Genomic DNA, 26731 nt, shown 5'->3' with positions numbered 1-26731 from the left:
AAAGTCATGGGGTTTTTTGCAGTTAAAGGTTTGATTCACATTCCATTGTTTTGCTTTAATTGATTTGTTTAGGATAGCCAGTTTGAGCTCCTTGATGGCATGGTCAGGAAGGTTAAAGTGTTTATTTGCAAGTTTTTGAGGGTTCCTTATTTGCAGGTTCCCTATTCTTTATGTCAGATTTAGGGTTTATTTGATTTGACAGGTCAATTTGATTACAGTCAAACTTTTTATTAAGTCAAGAATGACACTGTGTAGGTGGTAGAGTACCTCTTTTTCTTTCTTTAACTTCATGATGGTGTAATTTGTTAGCAAGGGCAGAAATGAGGGCAGCATATCAAAGCTTGTTTCATTGGCTACCTGAAGTAACCTGCAGGCACCTCCAAATTGGAATGCAAGCTATCATTGGTGAAAAAGATCACTTCCTAGGGCAGCCTAGGTGAAAAAAGCTGGTGATGCTTGCATAGTTGGCCTGCTGCCTACTTAGCCCAATTGCCTTTAAAAGCTGATGTTTGTTTTTAATATTTGGTGGTATTTTGTTTTCTTTCAGATTTTTAATTTCTTTTGTTCCCAACTGTAGATCTAACTGGTGTTCAAGGATAAAAGCCAAAGAAAAGACACGTTCAGTGAATTGTTCATATTTGTAGAAACCTTCCTAGCACTGTTAAACCCTTTGACGCATTGTTAATTTGATTGTTTTATAGTTATCTAATTTGTGTTATAATTAATTTTTTATAATAATATATATTCTAATTTTATAACCAACAAAGATGGTTATCTTTTTTATTGTAATAATGGTTTAGGCTGCAATCCTATATGCATTTACTTGGGATTAAGTTTCATTGACCTGAGTGGAACATACTTCTTAGTAGACGTGCATAGACTTGCACAGTTAAAATACTTGACCAAATCTCTTTTGGCTGTTCGAATACCAAACCTGAGTTAGATCATCATCTTACTTAACCAGGATATGTCTGGAAGATGCTGGGCAATGTTATTATTATATTATTATTTATTTATTAATTAGATTTTTATACCACCCCATAGCCGAAGCTCTCTGGGCGGTTCACAACATGTAAACATCCAATACAATTAAAACATTATTAAACAACTAAAAATGCAGAAAAATTATACCAAAAAACCAAAACATAATTAAACTCATAGACGAGCACAAAACTCAATACTAAAATATTAACTGTTAAAAAAGTATTAAACTGGTTAAGATGTTAAGATGTTAAATATTAAATAATTATATATTAAATATTAAAATGCCTGGGAGAAGAGGAAGGTTTTTACCTGACGCCGAAAAGATAGTAACGTTGACGCCAGGCGTACCTCATCAGGGAGAGAATTCCATAGTTCGGGGGCCACCACTGAAAAGGCCCTTTTTCTCGTTGTCACCTTCCAGGCTTCTCTCTGGGTCGGCACCCGGAGGAGGGCCTTTGATGTTGATCGCAGCGTACGGGTAGGTTCGTATCGGGAGAGGCGTTCCAACAGGTATTGTGGTCCCAGGCCGTGTAAGGCTTTATAGGTTAAAACCCGCATCTTGAATCGAGCCCAGAAACATATAGGCAGCCAGTGCAGGCGGTCCAGAATCGGTGTTATATGATTGGACCTCCGAGTCCCTGTTAACATTCTGGCCACTGCATTTTGCACGAGCTGTAGCTTCCGAACCGTCTTCAAAGGCAGCCCCACGTAGAGTGCATTGCAGTAGTCTAATCTAGAGGTTACCAGTGCGTGTTGATGATGCTTAAACATACACACTGTAGAATGGCATGTGTAAGAATCTTGAATGTTGTAGGTAGTATTGCCAGGGCTTATAACAATGTTGTCAGTGTTATTCAAAGGGTGTACATGTCATTTTGGTTTGTTGTGGGGCTTTTTGCTCCTAGATCAGGGATGAGGAACCTTCAGCCTAATTAGGCCTGCGAGGCTTACCTGTTTGGCCCTCTAGGCCATTTAGGCCAAGCCATGGCCACCATATGTCTTATATGATGGGGCAGGTAAAGGCAGGGTTTGGATGAGCGGGATGTTATAGGCACTGCTTCAAAGCACCTTGCAAAGGGCTTCTCAAGTGCCAACAGTCGGATGACTGGTGACGCTTGTGAAGTCCTGTGCACAATTGACTGCGAGTTTGCCAAGCCTCATGCATAGTGTTCTCCAAGACCCAACAACAGCTGATTGTCTGGTCTTGCAAACCGCTGTGCACAGCACTTGGAAAGCTCTGAGCTTTGCGGGCTGTGCCTTTGCCTGCATGGTTTGATTCAAACTGTAGGGCAAAATAGCTCACCTGATGTCATTCTGATGCCAGGTGACTGATGGGTGGCCCCACCCACCAGTCAGACTTGGTGGGGGAGATTATGACCTGGCTTGCTGGCCAGGATCCAATTCTCCATCTCTGATTAGATATAGATGTTCTGCAAACATTTGATTGCTAGTAAGCAGTAGTTGCACCTTGGCTGACTATCTAAAGGCTGTTGTGGATGTTTCACCCAGTGGTTCTCTCAGGGTGCCATTATTTGTAATGTTTGTCTACAAGTCAATTAAGGCTTGCTGTAGCAAGATGAGAATTCAGTGCCAGTAACCTTGTATATTCTGTTACCATTTTGGAGATCGCGGAGCTTGTTCTGTATATTGGTTCTCTATTCCTATAAAGCAAAATCTAGTTCCACCGACACCACCTGCATCCTGTTGCTGCTGCTGCTGCTGTTTTTCAAATGGTTAAACTCAGCATGAGAAACTTAAAATATCAGGTGGTACAGTTAACTTGTTCTTCTTCAACTTTGTCTTCTTTGTTCATTCTCTGGAAAAGAAATACATGCTTTCCTGCTTTTCAGTTCCCAACTTATTTCTCAATTTAGAATGAATTAGTTTAAAAGAAGGAAAAATTATTTCTACACCTGCAGAAGAGGCTACTGCTGTTAAGAGCTGGAATACCACTTCAGTGGTCTCGTCCTTGTTCAGATTTACTCCATCTTCCCAAATTCTCTATTCATTGACCTTTGCATTTAGAGAGAGGCAAGGCCAAGAGACAGGGAGCATGCACTTCATGTATACTACCTGAAGAACAGGACTGATCAGGTTATCTCCGACCTCTGTAAACTGTTGCCAACATATTCATAGAGTATAATTAGAAGTATAATTAGTATTCATGATATCTTTGACCTAGGCTGTTTTTAACTAATTGTTTTAAGAAAAGTTTGAGCTCCGATTTAAATAAAATCCAATTTAAATATTAAAAAATCTGACTTTTTATTTTTGTTAAAAAATAATTGGTTTTTATCAACCCTGCTTGAAATCCTGGAGAGCTGCTGCCAGTCAGTGTAGACAGTACTGAGCTAGATGAACCAAGAGTCTGACTCAATATAAGACAGTGTCCCATGTTCCTTCTCATGACATAAGTCAAGATATGGCTCACCAGGACTACGCAAATGTGTGGGCACCCAGAGAGTTTTGGTGTTTCCACTGTGGCATCAATGTGATGAGCGAAGCCAAGGTTTGGCTTAGGGGCTCATCCAAACCAGGACTTGTGGTTAAGCTCTTTCTTCACTAACTGCAAGCTGTAGCCCTGGTTTGTTCTTCGTTACAGTTCATGGTTAGTGAGGAAAGAGCTTAACCAAAAGCCCCAGGTTGGATGACACATTAAGCCAAACCTTGGCTTTGCTCAACATGGCATGGAAACAAAAATGACCAGGGAGGAGCAAAGCGGATTCAGGCTCCTCTCTGGGATACCACGCATTTATAGTGTGAACCAGTCCAATATAACAAAGCGCAATATCAGCATAGTGAAGCAGCTGAGTTAGGCACACTGTATCAGATATTAGATGTAACTGGTTTGGTTTGGTTTTTAATAAGAAACTTGCTCAGTGACCATATGGAGTCTCCCCAGAGTTCCACAATTGTTCTGGTTTTGGTCCATGTATCCAAAAATGTGGTGTTTTGTAGGACTTTTGCTGTTTGCACTTTTTCAGTGAAGTTTTGCATGTTCACCTTATAGAACTGTTGTGAAATGGATGGGGCATCTGGAAATTTACTGAACTGCGCACATAATAATTTTATTGTTGTTGATAGGGCAAGAAAAGAATTCCTTCCCCACCCTCACCCCAGTATAATAGACTTATAACACAATCATATGTATACTTACTCGGAAGTAAGTCTTGTTTTGGTCAGTGGGACTTACTGCTAGTTCCAAGTAAGTGTGCATAGGATTGCAGCCTTAATTAGGGGTCTTGGGGTAAGTTCTGGAGAGCAATTTGTGATGTCTGCACATATAGTTACATTGCATGGAAAATAACTTCCAGTCTCCCAGTATTTCTCCTAGCACAAGCATCGTCCTTGTATAAACATATGTTTATCCTATGCTGGGGTTAACTACCATACGCCCAAAGCATTAGATACGGTTTTGTGGATTGGTTTAATGTATAGATATTGTTGAGTTGATACTCTACAGATTCTGCCCATTTGGCTACCGTCTCGTTCTAAATATGATAGTTGTCTGACAAGAAAAAAAAAAAAGTGGCTCTGAAGGAGTTGGCTGTTACAAATCCTGTCAATTACTATAAAGATATTTCAAAGATTGTGCATGCACACGGACATAGTTTTCAGTATTTTTCATTAATAAACCATTAAACATTGTAATAACAATTTATTTTTTTTAAAAATCACACTAAATACTGTTGAGTATTAAAAAGAATAAGACTTGGTTTTTTGCCACCTGCATGCACACAGCCTTAATAGTTTTTTAAAAAATACATTTCAATATGGCAGAGCAGCTGGAAATCCCAGCCTGACCATCAGCGCCTCTCAGATGCATTTCTTAGCCCTGCAGTCTGAAAATCCTTAAGTGAAGATATAGGGGCTCAAATTCAGCATTTCATTTAGGACTTGTTTAGAATTGAGTAGTGACCATTATCTCTTTTATTTCAAGGGATGCTCTGTTGTTCTAATGCAGAAATTTATTTTTTGTTTCTTTTATAAGTCACTGCAGCATTTTCAGTAATACCCCCCCCCCCAAAAAAAAAAACCCTCTTATCAGCCTGCAGGTTTTTGTTGGTAAGATCAGTACGGTTTTTTGTAACATGACTAGATTATTTGTGATCTTACTGCATAGTATATCTCTGTGCAGGTAACAATCTGATTTCCATCCCCTCTCCTGGTTTTGAGGCATCAACCAACCAATAGGAGTTGTTTGTTTTCACCATTTTTAAAAAATAAGATGATGCGTTTACTTCAGATGAATGGGAATCGTAACTGCATGCATTACTCTGGTATAAGATCAAATGTAAATCCCTCAGATAGGCTAGATTGCATTCTAGCTATATCTCTGAATGTAGTGGCTCTTAATGGATGGAGTCAGATCTGTGGCTTGAAGGAAGTTTGATTATTTGTTGTACTAGTTTTGTCCATTTCTGGCAGCATGTGAAATCCATGTAGTCCTTCCTTACTTAAGAAAGGAAGAAAATGTATCTGACTTGTTTCTTTGCTTTTGTGTGGATTTGTGTTCTGATGAAACATAGGAAGTAAAATAACCAGACCTGTTGAAATAAAAGTATATGATTTAAAATAAACAATAATGATGTTTGTATTTCTGCAAAGTCTTTATAGTTATTACATGTTATTAAAACCCATTATTATTAAAAAAAAGACCCTTGCACCCAGGTAGAAAAAGAAATGTGTGATTAGTCCAAGCTAAGAAGGGTGTATAGAATGGACAGAACCAGCAAGCATCTGCAGGTCATTTAATTTATACTGCTGCATGTTAATTTTGACGGCTCATGGTGTATATTCTGCACATAAAGAAATTATCTGTTTACCAAGTTAATCTGATTTTGCTAGGTGTATAAATTATGCAATTTAAGACAATTGGAGCATGGTTTGCATGATTCTGTTACTGGTGGCCATGAGGTTGGGGGAGCGGCAGGGAACTGTGATGATATGTTCCCTGAAAAATCCCATTTAATTTGGGTTACCTTCTAGTTTCTGAGATTTTCCACGCATCCGTCGTAAGGAATAGAAAATCTCATTTCTTGTAATGAAAGCTGAAGCCTACAGAATGCTGCGTTCTTCCCAGTGTAAGAGCTAGTATGGTGCAGTAGATAAAGTGCTACTCGTTCTGCTTGGCCATTAAGCTTATTGAGTGACATTTTGCTCTCTGTACCACAGGATAGTGGCAAAGGTAGAACAGGATAAGCCTAGTATGGGGGTAAGGCCTGGAGTAGAGGGGAGGGCACAAATATGGTTATATTACATTGAACACACTAATCCATAGATGTAGAATACTGATAGCCATTTGCCATAGATGACAGTGAGCAAGACTGATTCTTATATCATCTTTTTTATATTAAGACAATGACTCATTGACTTAAATGTTCTTTTAGGATTCCAGGCAATGAAACCTATGTAGCACGTTCTCAGCATTTGGAGACTTCTAGTCTCACTGAACACTAATGTCAGGATCATTCAGACCATGATGTTCCCAATCTCTATGCATGGATGTGAAAGTTGGATAGTGAAAATAGCAGATAAGAGAAAAATCAACTCATTTAAAATGTGGTGTTGGAGGAGAGCTTTGTGCATACCATGGACTGTGAAAAAGACAAATAATTGGGTGTTAGAACAAATTAAACCAGAACTATCACTAGAAGCTAAAATGATGAAACTGAGGTTATCATACTTTGGACACATAATAAGAAGACATGATTCACTAGAAAAGACAATAATGCTGGGAAAAACAGAAGGAAGTAGAAAAAGAGGAAGGCTAAACAAGAGATGGATTGATTCCATAAATGAAGCCACAGACCTGAACTTACAAGATCTGAACAGGGTGGTTCACGACAGATGCTATTGGATGTTGCTGATTCATAGGGTCGCCATAAGTCGTAATCTACTTGAAGGCACATAACAACAAGTTTCCTAGCTCTGTCAATACTTGGTTCCCAAAATCTATCCTGTTTTAGGCTGACTGAACAATGTAAAGTGAATGCCAGCATAAGCCAGTCCATTCCCTCTTAATTTAGCTTTAATTCCTGATGCAAATATTCATTCCACGATCTTTGTAGTCACTGAGAAGAATTTATGGCTATTCGTCCCATCTGTGGCAGTTTGGAGGTTGTAAAGAGGGGAAGGAATATTGGGCTTGGGCTTGGCTAATGTAATTTCGTACCTTCTGCTCTTTCTTTAAATTGCACTGAGACAAAGTCTGTGCTGCTGTGCCAGGAAGTAGAACTCTCAGTGCTAAGGACCATAAAGTGTAAATGGGAATGTGCTTGTCAACATGCAGTGAGCACATGCCATGGAACCACCATTGGCGGTTTCCTTTCACAGTGTCATCCCACTTAAAGTTATGGTAAATTTACTCCAAGGAACTAGCCGGCCAGTCTGATCCTCTTGCCCAGAGATTTACTGTACATTTCATTAGGTTTAAAGAGAGAGGATTCCATCCTTGTACAATCATACGAATTGCCCACCTTTTCTACTGTCGCCGGTCTGCTCCATGCCTAGGGCCGGCTTAGCAGGGCTGTGGAGTACAAAAGGGACGGGCTCCACTTGAACCAGAATGGAACCAGACTGCTGGCATTTAAAATTAAAAAGGTGGCAGAGCAGCTTTTAAACTGACTGAGGGGGGAAACCTGACAGGAGCTGAGAAAGGTCCGGTTTGGAATAAACCTCCCCCCTGGGATAAAAACCAAAGAAATGAGGAAATTTTAAAAGGGGTAGGCCTAGAAGTAGGCATTGTGAGAGCAGGGGCACAGGATATAAATTCAGAAGAGCAAAATTACCACAGGCCTAACCACAAGTGCCAAAGACACTTGAAGAGAGACACTGCTTACAAGTGCCTGTACGCTAATGCTAGGAGCCTGCGAACCAAGATGGGAGAACTGGAGTGCTTGGTCTTAGAGGAGAGCATTGATATAGTGAGCATAACGGAGACCTGGTGGAATGGAGAAAACCAGTGGGATACGGTTATCCCTGGATATAAACTATATCGGAAGGACAGGGCAGGACGTATTGGTGGCGGAGTCGCTCTATACGTGAAAGAAGGCATTGAATCCAGCAAGCTCGAAACCCCAAAAGAGGCAGACTCCTCCACAGAATCGTTGTGGGTGGTGATACCATGCCCCAGGAGGGACTTAATACTGGGAACGATCTATCGTCCCCCTGATCAAAATGCTCAGGGAGACCTTGAGATGAGATATGAAATTGAGGAAGCATCCAAACTAGGAAATGTGGTAGTAATGGGTGACTTCAACTACCCGGACATAGACTGGCCGCATAGGTGTTCCAGTCATGACAAAGAAGCAAAGTTTCTAGATATTCTAAATGACTATTCCCTAGACCAGTTGGTCATGGAACCGACCAGAGGGACGGCAACCCTGGACTTAATCCTCAGTGGGGACCGGGACCTGGTGCGAGATGTAAGTGTTGTTGAACCGATTGGGAGCAGTGACCACAGTGCTATTAAATTAAACATACATGTAACTGGCCAATTGCCAAGAAAATCCAACACGGTCACATTTGACTTCAAAAGAGGAAACTTCACAAAAAGGAGGGGATTGGTAAAAAGAAAGCTGAAAAACAAAGTCCAGAGGGTCACATCACTCGAAAATGCTTGGAAGTTGTTTAAAAACACTATATTAGAAGCTCAACTGGAGTGCATACCGCAGATCAGAAAAGGTACCGCCAGGGCCCAGAAGATGCCAGCATGGTTAACGGGCAAAGTCAAGGAAGCTCTTAGAGGCAAAAAGTCTTCCTTCAAAAAATGGAAGTCTTGTCCGAATGAAGAAAATAAAAAAGAACACAAACTCTGGCAAAAGAAATGCAAGAAGACAATAAGGGATGCTAAAAAAGAATTTGAGGAGCACATTGCTAAGAACATAAAAACCAACAACAAAAAATTCTATAAATACATTCAAAGCAGGAGACCATCTAGGGAGACGATTGGACCCTTGGATGATAAGGGAGTCAAAGGTGTACTAAAGAACGATAAGGAGATTGCAGAGAAGCTAAATGAATTCTTTGCATCTGTCTTCACAGTGGAAGATATAGGGCAGATCCCTGAACCTGAACTAACATTTGCAGGAAGGGATTCTGAGGAACTGAGACAAATAGTGGTAACGAGAGAGGAAGTTCTAGGCTTAATGGACAATATAAAAACTGACAAATCACCGGGCCCGGATGGCATCCACCCGAGAGTTCTCAAAGAACTCAAATGTGAAATTGCTGATCTGCTAACTAAAATATGTAACTTGTCCCTCGGGTCCTCCTCCGTGCCTGAGGACTGGAAAGTGGCAAATGTAACGCCAATCTTCAAAAAGGGATCCAGAGGGGATCCCGGAAATTACAGGCAAGTTAGCTTAACTTCTGTCCCTGGAAAACTGGTAGAAAGTATTATTAAAGCTAGATTAACTAAGCACATAGAAGAACAAGCCTTGCTGAAGCAGAGCCAGCATGGCTTCTGCAAGGGAAAGTCCTGTCTCAGTAACCTATTAGAATTCTTTGAGAGTGTCAACAAGCATATAGATAGAGGTGATCCAGTGGACATAGTGTACTTAGACTTTCAAAAAGCATTTGACAAGGTACCTCACCAAAGGCTTCTGAGGAAGCTTAGCAGTCATGGAATAAGAGGAGAGGTCCTCTTGTGGATAAGGAATTGGTTAAGAAGCAGAAAGCAGAGAGTAGGAATAAACGGACAGTTCTCCCAATGGAGGGCTGTAGAAAGTGGAGTCCCTCAAGGATCGGTATTGGGACCTGTACTTTTCAACTTGTTCATTAATGACCTAGAATTAGGAGTGAGCAGTGAAGTGGCCAAGTTTGCTGATGACACTAAATTGTTCAGGGTTGTTCAAACAACAAGGGATTGCGAAGAGCTCCAAAAAGATCTCTCCAAACTGAGTGAATGGGCAGAAAAATGGCAAATGCAATTCAATATAAACAAGTGTAAAATTATGCATATTGGAGCAAAAAATCTTAATTTCACATATACGCTCATGGGGTCTGAACTGGCGGTGACCGACCAGGAGAGAGACCTTGGGGTTGTAGTGGACAGCACGATGAAAATGTCGACCCAGTGTGCGGCAGCTGTGAAAAAGGCAAATTCCATGCTAGCGATAATTAGGAAAGGTATTGAAAATAAAACAGCCGATATCATAATGCCGTTGTATAAATCTATGGTGCGGCCGCATTTGGAATACTGTGTACAGTTCTGGTCGCCTCATCTCAAAAAGGATATTATAGAGTTGGAAAAGATTCAGAAGAGGGCAACCAGAATGATCAAGGGGATGGAGCGACTCCCTTACGAGGAAAGGTTGCAGCATTTGGGGCTTTTTAGTTTAGAGAAAAGGCGGGTCAGAGGAGACATGATAGAAGTGTATAAAATTATGCATGGCATTGAGAAAGTGGATAGAGAAAAGTTCTTCTCCCTCTCTCATAATACTAGAACTCGTGGACATTCCAAGAAGCTGAATGTTGGAAGATTCAGGACAGACAAAAGGAAGTACTTCTTTACTCAGCGCATAGTTAAACTATGGAATTTGCTCCCACAAGATGCAGTAATGGCCACCAGCTTGGATGGCTTTAAAAGAAGATTAGACAAATTCATGGAGGACAGGGCTATCAATGGCTACTAGCCATGATGGCTGTGCTCCGCCACCCTAGTCAGAGGCAGCATGCTTCTGAAAACCAGTTGCCGGAAGCCTCAGGAGGGGAGAGTGTTCTTGCACTCGGGTCCTGCTTGCGGGCTTCCCCCAGGCACCTGGTTGGCCACTGTGAGAACAGGATGCTGGACTAGATGGGCCACTGGCCTGATCCAGCAGGCTCTTCTTATGTTCTTATGAGTCAGAGTCGGAAGCAATTTTGAGTCGGAGTCGGTAGAAATGTACTGACTCCGGCTTCAAAATAAAATTAATATTTTAATATTAACATTTTAACATAAATCAATATACATTTGCCATTTATAAAGGAGTCTGAGTCGGACAGTAGAAAAATAGAGGAGTCTGACCGACTCCACAGCCCTGCAGCTTAGTGCGGTGTTAAATGGAGGAGGCTGTCTTAACCATAACACAGCCTACAGGTGTCCACCTCACAGTGGTATGGAGAAGGGCTCTCTCTGTGGTAGTGGCTGCCTTGTGAAATGATCTCTCCTTGGAGGTTAGGCAGGCACCGCTTCCACCAGCAATTAAAAACATGCCTCTTTACCCCGAGATTTTCCTGACTGGTAATCCAGGCTCCTGCCATCCTTGGCTGCTGTAATTGATAGTGATGTTTTACTGTTTTAATGATACAGCTTTTATTGTTATATTTTGTTATGTTTTTTGTTCTGTTAACCACCTTGGTATTTTGTTGAAATGAATGGTGGTATCATTTTAACAAATTAAAATAAAATAAACATGAGGCTATATCATATATGAGAATTCTTGAAATTCCTCAACTTTTTTGTGTGTTTGCTTTGCCAGTGGTGGTCCATTTGTGGAAGTTAAGTGATAATCTAGGGGTGCTATCCTGAATTTCCCTGAGGAATTATGCTTGTCTTCTGGAGATACTTTTGGCTTCGCTCAAAGTTCCTCTGATTCTTTGTATAAGCAGGGAATCCCAAATTGAATTACTTGATAGGTGAAATTTTGATGGCAACCCCAGTTGACACCATCTCTTTCATGCATAATGATGGATAACATCTGGCAAACAGGGCTGTGGAGTCGGTGCGCCAAACCTTTGACTCCGACTCCTCTATTTTTCTACTGTCCGACTCTTGACTCCTGCTCCACCCAAAATTGCTTCCAACTCCACGACTCTGACTCCACAGCCCTGTTACAATATGTTGTTATAATATTATAAGTTTTTATTTTGAAGTCGGAGTCGGTACATTTCTGCCGACTCCAACTCCACCCAGAATTGCTTCCAACTCCACGACTCCGACTCCACAGCCCTGCTGGCAAATGTAGAGCATGTTGTGACTTGGAAATGGCAGGATCGGTCTCAATCCATTGCCGAGTGAATGCAGATATTATTCTCTTTTTCATTCACAGACTAGTAGTTGGATTGGGAAAGGTTTTTTAAGATGCTTCTCCCCTCCTTATTTTGAATGTCGTAATAAAAGAAGGTCTACACTTGGCATCTTTCGCATCTCCTCCATGTTTAATGCATATTATATTGACTTGGATCCAAAGGATCATATGCAGAAGGAGAAAATATATTTGCACTACTGCTCATATTGGCATTATTGCACTAATGGAAGACTTTTTTCCTTAGTGCAGTACCACGACGACTTTGGTTGTTGTGTCTAAAGCGTGAAAAAGACGATGAATAAGGAATATATAAGCCATGTAGAACTCTAGCAGCCTGTACAGAGTCTTGCACAGCAGCTTGTGCAAATGGAAACTTCTTTGAATTTGAAGCACTTGCCTCATGCTGTACTCTTATATTAGCTCACAAATAGCCCTTACATAAGCAAAATAGGCATTCCGATAGCTGTGCACCTTTGGATAAATGATGTTGTTATATTTGTTACCCTCCTTTCACTATAAGGCTCTAAGGAGACCAAGGCTGAGGGTGAAGCCTCACATTTTCATGGGAATCTCAAACCTCTTAAGCTGGCCTCTTAATGGATATGGATTGGTTTTTGGAACAGTGGTTCCATCTCTGATGTAAGTGGTTTAGGTAACCAGCCAGAAATTGATTTAGAAATTGGTTCTACCTCCTTTATGATTCTGGAGTTTCATTACAAAAGAACTAGCCAGTTCTGGCCATTTGGCCATTGTGAAAAGGTGATTAACCTGAGAATGTGTAATTAGAAATAAAACCCAAGAAATGGCCTACTAAGGAAGAATGCTAAGCCTGCTCAGTTCATTTTAAAAGTATGCATTGTTTACAAACAAAATAGCCTGCCTCTGGTTTAAGAACTATTTCAGAGTACCAACTTACTTCAAAGGGAATCTAGATAAATCTAAATAAAGAAAAGCTAAAGGTACCTAATAGTATTTAAAGACTTGGTGGGTTTTGGGAGGGGATGTCTTTACATAGCTGTGTCAGAGGATAGGCATAATGACTGAAATCTTAAGAAATTCCTCCAGATTTCTATAGATCTTCCCCAAAGATTAATATGGCTACGGCAATAAAATGTTCCTTGCGTTTTGTTTTCTAGCTTACAGTTAATGAAGCAGCTGCTCAATTGTGTGTGAAGGATAATGCACTGTTGACCCGGAGGGATGAGCTCTTTGCACTCGCACGGCAAATCTCCCGAGAAGTTACGTACAAATACACTTACCGGACCACCAAGTAAGCTATTTTTTTTAGCATGCAAATTGCTTTAAAGAGGTTTATTGTGAAGTATTAGAAAATTAATTTTCATTCTTGTTTTTCCGTAGCCAGAGTCTGATTCTCACAGTCCTTGTTCATAAACATGACTAACCATAGGTGTGGTGGGGAGGTGTGAATGTTTGTGCATTGTGTGTGTAGGCATCACACAATCTCCTTTCTGTTGGGAATGTGGAGGAGTTTGCACCTCCCCACCATGTTTTTCATAATTGTTGCAGAGAACTGTCTTTCATAGATCAGATTGCTTCCATAGGATTGTTCACTGGGAAGTTAAAAATCTTCCCCCCTGACATTAGTTTTCTGTGTACAGGAAGTTTTTATATGAAGGTGTATTCAAACATGCAAACCCCACTCCACCACCCATAATCTGTTAATGGTACGGTCCAGCAAGAGTGAACCTTATAGTTCTGATCAAGTTGTTCGGCTGTAAGACAATCCTTTGTGAAACTGTCCGAAAATCAAGGCTTAAATGAGAAATTTGGATTTGCTATCTCTCTCTGTTGTAGGCAAGGATTTTTCCCAACACTTTTTCTGAAGATAGTGTCCGCTACCTAGTAAAAAAAAATGTGTTTTCATCTCCTAGGTCTAAATGTGGAGAAAGGGATGAACTGTCACCAAAGAGAATTAAGATAGAGGTACTGTATTTTAACTTGTTCTGTTTAGTTGTAATTGCTAACACTGATTTGCATAAGAGAGAAAAGACCTATGAGGAATTATTTAACGGATGGATATGTTCTGCCTCATTCCCTGACTAAAAATCCCTTAAAATAAAATATATTCTGAATAAATATGATCCAGTTTATCTTTATATAAGACTCTGGAGTAGCCAGTTAGACATGAGGACAATCGGAACAATGAAAAGAAGCTTGTGGAGTTGGAAATTTGGAGAAGAGAACTGGACCACTAATCAGGATAAAATAGATATATGATCCTCCCCCCCCTCCACAGTATATATATATATATATTTAAATATGGGTAACATGAAATCTGTGTTCACCATTTTCATAGTATTCATACAATGGAATGTGCACAATAAGCTTCTACATATATGGATCTTCTTTTCCATTCAGGGGAAGTAGCGGTTGTGCAAACACAGTTGGCCCTTTGCACGCTTACAGCTTACATCTTTATTGAAATAAGTGAAAAAGCCCTTGCAGATGAGGGAACCCTTCTGCTCAATAGATCACTGAATTGGGCTAGCTCTTCTATTTATTTCTTTTTAATTGAGAAAATCAGCAAGTATTATTTCAATAGAATACTTGGAGAGAAAATATCAAATTGAGTTTAAATATTTCATTTTAGAAATGTTGGGTTCATTCTACTGGAAAATTCTTTTTAGGGATGGAATTTGATTAGTCTTACATCATCATAAGGCTTCTATCTAGCTTCTGTTCTAGAAAAGTTAATTGCAGCCCAATCCTGTGCATGATTGCTCATCTCATTATGTTAAATGGGAGTACTCCCAGGTAAGTATATGTAGGAGTGCAGCCTTAATGCCATGCTATATAAACATTGGGTGATCATCTAACTAGGTCGTCCTCAGAGTAAACCTGTTGAAATCAATGGACTTTAGTCCACCCAGAGTATGAGTAACGTTGGATATTGCCCTTTATTCCATCATACTTTTCGGATCTTTCATTCTGCAGGCAAATTATTCTCTTCTGTACCTCCCTTGGAGGAGTCCTGGCAACAATATTCTGCCTGTCATATTCCTTTAAATGGTCTGAGTAGAGGTCTTGTTCTGTATTGGAACATCATGTGACCTAAACATAAATGATTTTGTTTTGTTTTGTGTAGGTGGCACAATTTTTTGCTGTTTTTAAATAGCTAAATAAACTGTGTTTCATTGTTCAGATCTTCCTAATTGAGGGAAATAACTCACAGAGAGTAACTCCTGCCAGTACCTTTGGGAAACTGTTGCCCTGTCTAATGGATCGTGTTGCCATTAAGAAACAATTTCCTGATAGTCAGGAGAACCCCCGCCCCCAGCTATAGAGATAATGACTAAACCTAGCAAGCACATGAAGATTTATTAAGTATTTCTTCTTTAGAATTTTTTAAAAAGTAGATCCAATTTTTGAGTAATGCAGATAGCAGACTGAAGTAAGTAGGCTGTCGACTTTATCATAATTTTTCCTCTGTGTTGGGGGAGTTAGATACGTGATGCAGCAGCACAGCAGTTACTTTGCTGTGGTACTGGACTCCCATTGCAGCATATATTTCCCAGTTAATGTACTATTGTAGGAAATGGTCTGTTTTGATTTAAAAAAACTTGTTTGCAATTTGATTTTTTTTTTGTAAGCTACCCTAGGAACATGTTGATGGGCAGAGTATATATTTCCTTTAAATATATATTTTTTCCTATTGGAAGGCACATTTCCCCCCATAACTGCTTGTGTTGGGTGAACTAAAAGTGAAAAGACGGGAAGAAAAGTTATTGGCTTACACGTTTCTATAAAGGCCAGCAAAAATGTTGCAGGGACACTTTGAAAGTCTTGCTGCTTTTTATGTGGCAAGAAAAGGGAGATAATTGGTGTGATCTATTCCCATATGCATGTCCCAATACTACACCCTACTAAAAGAGTTAAGATACAACCCCCCCCAAATACTTGTCTCTTTCAAGTATATGTTGGTTGTCATGTTTGTCATATTTAGAGTAGACCCATTGAAATTAATGGACAGGACAAACTTAAATCTATGCAGGGTCTTTGTGAGTAGAACATAGTTGGATACAACCCAAAGTATTTAAAACAAAATATTAGGTGCCATAGCTCACATTTACATTTCCAGTTTTACTATAGCAAATGCAACCAAGTTCACAAATCAACTTAATTGTTCTTTTCAGCACTTGAAATGCAACTGCTTTCTTTGCAAGTTGAAATAGATCTCTGTAGACACACTTTTTATTTATTTTTTCAGGCTTCAAGGAGAAGGAAGTTTTCCTCATTGAGGTCTAGTAACTTTTGGAGACCTCACCCTGTCTGGTACTGCTCTTGCAAATACATCCCATTCTGTGGCCGATGGCTTTAAAAAAAAGTTTTAAGTTCTGAAAGTGATGTACAGCTTGCTGAAGCAAGAGTGAAAGACTTTTATAGATGGCTCCTTAACCTTTGGATGTATACGCTGAGCCGTTTTTCTCTTGCCTCAGCAACTCTTTTACTGAAATACAGGAACCCAGATTGTCACTACTTTGATTTCCCCCTCCACCTAGTGAGCCTTCTACCCTTCCACATCAGTGGGTGTAAAGCACTGCCATTTTGATATTTTCAGGCATTTAACAACTCTTTTTCACAGGTGGAAATGATTGCCTTGGGCATGATGTGAAATGATTTTTCAGTATAATGAGAGGAGTCCCCCTTTATGTCAAGATTGAGGTGCCTTAGCAGAACTGTGTGGGCAAACCTACAGACTGCTTGGTTCCAGCTAGCCACCGTTGTAAATCTCACCGCCGCAGGAACAATGAGTTTTGCATAAGCAATACAAAGAAAGAAAGGAAAGAAAAATCACAAATTACATCCAATTACCTGTGAAAGCCTTTTTGCTTCCCTCATGTGACCTCACCCTTCTCTTGATAGAGTGGGTGGATAAACTGTGGGCGGAAAGTGTGCAGGGAGAGGAGGGGGTGGAATCCCAGTAAAATGACAAGCGATGGGAGTTGAGTGGGCGGGAGAAGGAATGCAGTATTAGACTTGGATTGGGGAGTAATTATTAATGAGCTGCTGTGAGATCCCTAAATGCCTTCTCAAGTTAAAAGACAAAAGCCAACCAACAGCGTAAAGGACAAAAGTTGTCTCCCTCCCTCTAAGCACCTGCCTTGCTCCCTGGGGGAGTTCACTGTGGACGTCTTGTGGGTGGCCTCCCCCCCTCTGCTTTTTTGACACTTCTGAGTCAGAGGCACCAGCCCCACATGAGACTGTGTGCTGATGTGCTAGAGGCTCTGAGAAAGCACAATAAATCATTGGTGGTTTAATGAAGTATCTACTCTCATCATCAGCATTATTATTTTGCATAGAAACTGTACATGAAGAGGGTTTCTTTCCAAATATAGTGTTGGCAGCTGGGAGAAAGAAGTATATTTATATATGTGTGTGTGTGTGCGTGCATTTTGTGTGTGATATTACAGTCCTGTGGACTAGCCGTACCAAGTGATCGTGGAAATCAATGGCATCCCTAGCAGAAGCAGAGGGGATTCTGTTGCGAGGACAACGCTTGAAAGCTTCTGTGGGAGTAAGAGACCTACAGAGAAATTGGAAGCGGTGGGTGGGGGAAAGAGGTTCAGAGTTAATGTCGGTATGAGGCAGGGTGGGAGAAAAAGGGACAAAGAAAAGAAGGTATATGCTTACCCACGCCACACCAAGGCCAGGCAGGGTTGAAAAGCAAAAGTGTGGGATTTCTTCCTCTCCCTGAAGATGAAAAGAACAGAAGCAGTGCAATCTGGTGTGCGTGTAGGAGAAGTGTTGGTGGAGGGGAAGAAAGCGCCTGTGGGACTGGGAACATCTGCGCTAAGAAATTGCTTTAAGAACAGCCAAGTTGGAAGAAAACGCTCTGTATGTGTGTGTTTAATAGAGAAGGCACAAGTAGCAGTGCCAAGAAAGGAGTGTTTGGCCAGCAGAAACGATATCCCCTGCTACCTGTCATGGCACCTTTTAAAACATCCTTTCTTCCAAGTGACATCACAGGAAGAAGTTGGCAAGATGTGTGTTTTTCTTTCTCCCTCACCCCCCCCCCCCACCCCTTTGGCCAGGGTGCAGACATGTTAAGTAGTTGCTACTCAGAGTTAGACCTATTTTTCTGGGTGAAACCAAGGCACTTTCTTGAAGGGCCTAAGACGGCCTAGGCTCAGGAGAAAGGGAACATACAACCTGGATGCTACCTAGGGCTTCCCTGCCCCACCCCTCACCCATATGCAGAGGGGTTCATTTGGTTTCCCTGTAGTTCTAATTGTGCAGGCTTCCTGACCTGAGGGCCTGAGAGAATCTTACATTGGCCTGTACGTGGCCTGCAGGACGCTCCTACGGGAGACTGGCCGTCACATCTTGTTGGACTTCAGCAGTTTGGAAGATGCTCCATGCTGCTTTTGCCTCCGTTAGGGGCTGCGTCTGCTTGGATAATTAAATTAAGCAGCATCTTGCACTGGGTGTTGGAGGGAAAGAATTGTAGAGTCTCTATAGGACTGGCAAACAAGGGTACTGAGGATGGGTGATTGGTTGAAAGGGTTTATATGAAAGTGCAGCGTTTGTATGCTTCACAAAAAGAGCCAGTGTCATGTACTGGTTAGTGGTGGCAACCTCTGTCCTGCAGGCTTAATTAGGCCTTCCAGTCCTTGGAGGTTGTTATGGTTAATACTAATTAAATTTATATCCTGCCCTTCCTCCCAAAGTTGCCCATCAGGCTGTTTGGGGGCAAACCACTCCCACCTTTCCTTGGCCTGGCATTATACATGACGTGGGGCGTAGGAAAGCTCAAGCCACAGTTAAAAGGAAGAATCAGGAGCACACTCAAGATAGGGAGCCATTTTGGGTTGGTGACCAAATCCTTGTCTATCCCCCCCCCCAGCCTACCTTTGACAAGTGGGCAGGATACCCTACCTGTCAATTATCTGACATCATTATGATTTCAGGTGAAGGCACCGCTCAAAGTCCCTTGCACAGTACTTCCTCAGTGCCCAGAAGCCAGTGCTCAGACTTTTCCAAATCCTGAACATAGGGCTGGCAAAGTGCTTTCTCCAGGGATAGGTTGTATGATGGAGGTCTCTGTGAGGAACCTGGTTACATAGCTGATCCAGCCTTGTCTCTTCTCTACCTGCCTCACACATGAAAGCACATGTGTGTCAGGTGTGGGCAGGTGGGTGTGGTTTGGGGGAAATGGCCAAATCTGACCTGGCACAGGTCCCCAATTAGACCCACAGGATGGAGGCTCCTCACCCCTGCTTTAAAAAGTATAGCAGCCCTGTCAGGGTTTAGTTCCAGTGAGCCTGTACCTCTTTTTCTTCCCAGCCCTTCAAACACCCTTTTGCCAGGCCGCTTTTTTCCCTACCAATGGCATGTAGCCTCTTCTGTACCTAGGTACTGCTGTGCTTTATCTGTGCCTCCTTTTTTCCTTCACTTCTGTCTCTGCCACCATGGTTTCTTCAGGTTCCTGCCTATTTTCATCCCATTGACTACTTTGCCCTCCTTCCTTTAGTTGCCAAGACTCCTGGCCTGTCTCCCTCCCCTTTCATATAATCCCTTTCTCACCTTAAGTGCCTGCAAGGCTTTTCAGCCCGCTTATAAGGTGGTTAGTCTAAGTTCTCAATCCCTTCTGCCTTCCTTCTCCTTCACCTGTTCTGCGGGTGGCACGAAGAGAAAAAAGAGGGTGGAAGGGAGACAGGAAAAAAGGGGGGGGAAAGATGGCACCACCATTGTTTGGCTCTAGACCTGCTTACTGCCCTTGACAGATTACGCCTGAATGTAGATCTTGATGGGGGGGAGGAACCCTTCAGTTTCTCCACCCCTGCCCTACAGGTTTTAATCCTAAAGGTTTTCATTGACTTCTTTCCCCTCCATGGCAAAAGGTAGAGTGCACAGAGTCTGGTAGACTTTGTTCCCAGAGCACAGTCTGTATCTTCATACCAATTGGTATTGGAGGCTTCATCACCAGCAGCCCAAGGCTATATAGATAGCCTGGTTGGTGCAATCAGCATAGGGACCATTAATACATTTTATCTTAATTTGACAAGGCAGACAAATTCAGACTCGCGTTATATTTGCATGAGGGCTTGTTACAAAATGCCCGCTTAAGGGTTTAGAAGGACAGGTCTTTTTTCCAAAGGCTGGGTACTACACTGGGCATAGATTCCATCCCTGCAATCGTCTTTGGGTTCACTGGGCTCCCTTGGGAAGAAGGTCAGGATGTAAAGTCAATGAATAAATAAATACTTGTAGTCCTTAGATTTGGGGCCTTGTGTTTTGATTTTAGGCCTTTTTCTTCTTTTTGAACTTTTCTCAGTGTGTCCAGCCCCTCTTTCATTTGTGCTCTGTAGCACACATCTTACCTTTTGTATCTCACATTTTCTCCCAAGGAGCTTAGAGCAGCATATGTGGGGATTATCGCATTTTTACCTTTGCAGAAATTCTGTGATGTTTGTTAGGAGGTGGAGAGAGATCATGAGTGGTCATCCAGTGAGTATTATGGCTGAGTGGGCATTGTGGCTCTTCTGAAAATATTGTAAGCCATAGTGATAGTTTTCATGTTTGCAGGGGACGGGAAAGGGAATACTTGGAGTATGGAATTTTAAGTGAAGTTAGGAGGGCAGAGCTGAAGATAGCATGGAATGGCAGTTGAGGGGGCAGTTGTCTATTGAAAGTTGGAAGAGGAATAGAGTAGAAGAGATCAGTTGGGGTGGGGAATGTGTATAGGAGGAGACTAATTCTAGTCACCAAGATTCAGTTTACTGTGCACATGCTTTCAACCTGCACTTGCAACATTTATTTTTTGTCTTTAAAGGACCTACTCTTGTTCTATGACTGCTCAATTTCAGAACCAATCTATTGAAGAACTATTTCTATCTCTCCACCCCCAACCATTAGCTGTGGTGATGATTTTAAAACATGGAAAATAATGGTTTGAGTTCAACTAAATCCTACTCAGAGTAGACCCATTGAAATCTATAAACCTAAGTTATTCATGCCCATTAACTTCAGTGAGTCTGCTCTGAGTAGGACTAGCATGTTTTTAGTCTTCTGAATTTAAACATTCAGAAATAGTAATCGCTCCTTTTACTCCCTTTTGCACGTTCACAGGATGGTTTTCCTGATTTCCATGATGCAGTCCAGAGTTTTTATCAGCAAGATTCAGTCAAAATACAACAGGCATTATCAAAAGGGAAGTGTGAAGACCTGGCATCACTTGGCTCACAGGTAAACAATCTACCTATTGTAGAGCCTATTAATAGGCTTCCTCCTATTGATACTGGTTCCAGAACAACCGCAGTTCTTTCCTTACAGAACATTCTGTTCCAGTTCTGCAGATTAAGAGGTCCTTCTGACCTGGCTGTGATCCTATCAGTTTTAATGTAGGTGTATGACTCATGAGTGATTTTTAAAAAACAGCAGACACACGAAACGGCTACAGCTTTACCTTCATTCATAGTAGGCAGATGAAGATTTTAACTCTGGGGAAAATCATCCAATGACTGGAGCAATGGGAATCTTTCAGCGTTTGCTGTCTCTTGTCAATACAGAGTTTGGCAACTTTGTGGATACCATGTCAATGATGAGTGTGAATTCTTTTTAGTTAAATGACACTGCAATTTGAATGTCATTTTTGTTAAAAAGGTAGATGAACAGCCATACTTGGACATTTTGTTGTATAAATGTTTATAGTGGCAGTTTTGTAAAATGCTGGCTTTAAATCTTCTAAAAGTATCCAGCACACATTTTGTTCTGCATCTACTCCCTTTTTGCATGTCATGAAGTGAACAGTGGTCCAGAAGTCTGGTCACCACCTTTGCCACAATGGGTGTGCCATCACGCTTTGCTGAGGGTGTCAAGATGGGCTCCAGGTTAGAGTGGGTAAGGGCAGCAGGGATGTGTGTTCTGCTGTCCAGCGCCAACCTGATTTCCAGTCTTCCTCTGCAGCTGGCAGGAAGGGTTAGGTGTTGTCTTGGCAATGGTCATCTTGGATACCCAGTGCCCAAACAAACCCTTGTTTCTTCCCCCCCCAAAGTTTGGAGTTTGAGGGCAACATTGTTTTCCTTGCAGATGCATTAGGTTTTTGGAGGCTCTCCAAATCTGGTGCAACTATGGTGACCTTACTTGCCCCCTTCACCAGCTCAACACTCGGAGCTGAGGGAGGAGAGCGAGGAATGTGGGAGGGGAAGAGCATAGAGACTTTGTACAGAGGCACAGTGTGAGGTCAGTGACCCAAGTTAGTCCTCAGAAGTCCCACTAAGTTCAGTGGGGCTTATTCACAGGCAAAAGTGCATACGATTGCAGCGTAAGGCTACAATCCTATGTTTGCTTCCACTAGGGTAAACCTCATTGAACATGAATGGGAGTTACTTCTGAGTAGATATGTATATAGGATTGTGTTGAAGGGTGACAGGCAAATTTTGGCTTGGCTACCGAGGTGAGCCAAAATTTGTGGGCTCCTGAAAATGAGTCTGCAGCAGCCCCTTTGCCATGTTGAATTTATAGCTGACTTTGTGCTGCTTTCTCTCCTCTCCTTTCTTGCATACCAACGTTGAAAACTCCCAGGGTTTTATTAAACCGGTTTTCTATTGCATCCGGAGAAGGAAACTGATTTAATTTCAGATGATAAGCCAGTGTATGAACGTCTTCAATTCCAGCATGAGAACTAGGAGAGGAGGGGGTGCATAGCCTGATTAAACCACTGGCTTGTGGCCCCTCCCTTGTCATTTGTGGTGCACAGTTCTTAGTGGCATGTGTAAAATTTGGGGTGGTGGAGAGTGCTGCCCTCTGGGCTTGGCAGACAATCAATGCATTTTGTAAATCTCAAGAGTATACTTAGCTCTATGAGAGCCGGTGTGGTGTAGTGGCTAAGGTGTTGGACTATGACCTGGGAGACCAGGGTTCGAATCCCCACACAGCCATGAAGCTCACTGGGTGACCTTGGGCCAGTCACTGCCTCTCAGCCTCATGAAAACCCTATTCATAGGGTCGCCATAAGTCGGAATCGACTTGAAGGCAGTGCATTTACATTTATACTTAGCTCATTGATAACTAAATTAGATTTGTTAATGCTGGGAACACCTTTAGGATCAAAGAGCAGGATATGAACATGTGAAATACATAGACTCAAAAGGCATAATTTTGAAATACATTTCGTTCAAGAAAAAAACATGCCAAATGTTTCTTGCTGCCTGTAATTTGAGAGGTCAGCTTGCTCTAATGTGGGTGTTGATTCTTGAAGTGTTTAGACAACATTATTGCTTCATGCATTGTAGGTGGCTGCAGATCTTAAATCTCAGAGGGGTTAGTCACCTGCCTAAGGCTTCTTGAGTGGGTGGGTGAGCCTGAGGCTTGAGAGAGGGAGCAGTCCCCCTCACTCTGCACCTGTTGCCCTTCCTCCTGACTTCTCAGACTCTGTCTCTTCCCTGAGCAAGGGGAGCCAGTGCTGCCTATGCAGGGGCATTTTCAGGCTGCTGCTTGTATCCTAGAACGTAGCCCTGCTCAGCTGCTTCCTGCCGTGATGTAGCTCAGATCTAATGCAGGGGTGGGAAACCTCTGACCCATGGACCCCATTATACCTGCCCAGCCTCCCCATTTGGCCTGCCTGGCCATTTCAGCTGAGTCACGCCCACCTGCCCTATACCTGACGTAGGGTAAAACCTGGCTTGGGCCAAAGGGTGTGTGTTTTAAATCAGGGGTGGGGAACATTCTTCAGTTTGAGGGCCATGTGCCAGCGTTTGGTAAGGCCAGAGGCAAAAGTAAGGTGTGGCAACAGATCTGACTCTTACTTTTATCCTGCACAAAATAGTGCTTTGGAAGGGGCTTCCAAGAAGTTCCTTGCGGGTTTTAAGAAAAAAAAGTCACCTGCCATCATTGCGACATCCATGTGAGTGAAAGGTGGGCTGCTCTGCCCACCTATCAACGTTGGCCAGAAGGGGGTGGGGAAGATAGCAAAAAATGTGTCGTTTCCCACCCGATCCCATGCCACCTCAAAGTTATCTCAGTCCACGGTATGCTGCTGCTTCCGTAGGGACCCAGAATCTCTGTCTTCATTCTGGTGGGGCCACCAGAGGATGAGCAGGGTGGCTACTAGAGGCAGAATCCCTTGACGCTGCTGGCTGTGCCTGTACCTGCCCAGTGTACCCCCTGCTAGAATGCTGCTGGTGGCCAACTCCTCTGAGATCTCCTCCTCCCTCCTCCTCCTCAGTCTCTACATAAGAAGATAAGAACATAAGAAAAGCCTGCTGGATCGTGCCAGAGATCTATCTAGTCCAGCATCCTGTCGCCACAGTGGCCAACCAGCCACCTATGGGAAAGCCTACAAGCAGGATCTGAGCACAGCAGCGCTGTTGGTGCCAACACCACCTCTGCCATTGCCACTGCTAGACCTGGAAGCATCACATGGTTTCCTGCCAGCATCATTGCATGCCTCGTGACCAGACACAATATACTAGGACAAATAGAGTTATGACTGTGTTAAATGTATAGCGGTGGGCTGTTTTGCTGCTTAAACAGTCAGGGCTTGTACACACCATAGCACCAGTAGCAGACTACAACGAGTCTGTGAAACAGGCACACACCAGGAGCCCACAAAGACAATGAGCCAATAATTAATAATAATAATAATAGGCTGAGGTTGATGAGAAATGCTGAAAATAAGAAATCACTTGGGAACAAATGACTGCTGTATGTTTCCATGGTATGTGTCCATTTCACAGAACACAAGACAAGCACAGATAGTGAGCAGCTATAATAAGAGGAGTAGGATGAGGTTGATGAGAAATTAAAAAATCATTCGACACACAGAAAAAGCAACCATAATGAATAAAGAAGAGCGAAGAATAAATCAAATAAAATCCCTCAGGTTAAATAAAGACTGTCGCACAAAGTCCCAGACCTCATAGTCTCTAAGAAGGCGGAGGCAAATAACGCTGCACTCTACTAAAACAAACAAAAATAGCAGCAAGAAGATGTTAAAATGGAATGAAAAAAAGCTGCCGACAACAATAAACAATTGGAAATAAAATAATAAATTGACAAAGATGGTAATAAAAATGGAATGAACAGAAATAAGCAGATAGTATAAGTGGAAAGGGTGGGCAGGAGGAATGCCTCCATCAATCCAGAATCTTTTACATAATTCAGCCTCTGGAAAGAGACAGAGAAAGAGTTTGGAAAAGAGGGAGCACACATGAGATGAGCATATTGATTTCCATTAGCATCCCTTCCCCAAAGTGCTATGATTGGAGAGCCCTGATGAAACCGCCATGTTCAGATCTTGTAAGTTCAGGTCTGTGGCTTCCTTTATGGAATCAATCCATCTCTTGTTTGGCCTTCCTCTTTTTCTACTCCCTTCTGTTTTTCCCAGCATTATTATCTTTTCTAGTGAATCATGTCTTCTCATTATGTGTCGAAAGTATAATAGCCTCAGTTTCATCATTTTAGCTTCTAGTGACAGTTCTGGTTTAATTTGTTCTAATACCCAATTATTTGTCTTTTTTGCAGTCCATGGTATGCGCAAAGCTCTCCTCCAACACCACATTTCAAATGAGTTGATTTTTCTCTTATCTGCTTTTTTCACTGTCCAACTTTCACATCCATACATAGAGATCAGGAATACCATGGTCTGAATGATCCTGACTTTAGTGTTCAGTGATACATCTTTGCACTTGAGGACCTTTTCTAGTTCTCTCATAGCTGCCCTTCCCAGTCCTAGCCTTCTTCTGAGTTCTTGACTTGTAAGCTACACCTCCACAAAGCTATCCCTCAACCTTCTCCCCTCTCTGGCTTTTTCCTAATATTGTAAGCTTCAGAATGTTGGTTTTGGTTTTTGCAGACGCTGTGTTCACTTTCTTTGATGACATCCAATGGACAAGGTGTCTTCTTTTGACTTGGGATGCTTCTTAGCAATTCTGCTTCTCAGACAAGCCAAGAATTACTTCAAGGCACTCCACTTTGACTCTGATCCAGGAATCATCCAAATCCAATGTGCATACACTTACTATGTGGCACATTTTAACCCACGCATTTTAAAAATTGGTATTTCCCCCACTCCTTTTCATTCTCGAATGATCTGTCACAGTAATGACAAATAGATCACATTCAGAGTTTAGAATTTTCTTGGCATTGATAATTTTACACTATCTTTTAGCAGGCTGTTAATTATCTCTCTCTTGTAGTGTATAAGGCCTTATTCTTTTTCTAGGCAAAACTTTCACACTGTTATTCTCTACAAACATACTGTCATCCTACACTTTTCAGAATGGCAGATTGTTGGCATTTTTTTTAAAAAGTGGATAGCGCTGTTTCCAAAAATAAAAGCTTGAGTGAAATTTTGGCATAACTGATTTTATGTTTTTTAAAGAAGAAAAGATGTCCTTGTTGCTCCTGAAATATTTATTCATTTATTAGATTTCTTATCCACCTTTTACCATAAGGTATCAGGACGGGCTACAACAGTAGAATATAAAATTATAAAACAAATAAAACAGTTGCAACCATAAAACAAGAAAAGTATAAAAACAACTAAAAACAGTTGTGTATATAACACAATTAAAAACAACTACATATATAAAAACAATACAAACATTTAAAAACAACTACATATATAAAGCCAGTGTAAAATAGTTCCAATACAGATGCAGACTAGGGTAAAGATCTGCACTTAAAAAGCTAGGAAGGCTTTCAACAGGCACCAAAAAGACAACAGAGACTGTGTCTGTCTATTATGTAAGGGGAGGGAATTATCGAACAGA

General features: G+C 41.7%; 1 protein-coding gene across 2 annotated transcripts in view; it reads left to right on the top strand.

Annotated features, from left to right (window-relative positions):
• Positions 1-26731, top strand: part of NAB1 (NGFI-A binding protein 1) — a 55344-nt gene that overhangs the window by 17727 nt on the left and 10886 nt on the right. For both annotated transcript variants that reach the window (XM_061608205.1, XM_061608204.1), the window contains exons 3-5: positions 13133-13266; positions 13889-13940; positions 21087-21203. In XM_061608205.1, coding sequence (XP_061464189.1) covers positions 13133-13266; positions 13889-13940; positions 21087-21203 — 303 coding nt within the window. The remainder of the gene's footprint in view (positions 1-13132; positions 13267-13888; positions 13941-21086; positions 21204-26731) is intronic.

Source organism: Rhineura floridana, chromosome 2 (assembly GCF_030035675.1).
Source record: "Rhineura floridana isolate rRhiFlo1 chromosome 2, rRhiFlo1.hap2, whole genome shotgun sequence".
Classification (NCBI taxonomy): Eukaryota; Metazoa; Chordata; class Lepidosauria; order Squamata; family Rhineuridae; genus Rhineura; species Rhineura floridana.
This window is presented reverse-complemented; position numbering and strand designations above follow the sequence as displayed.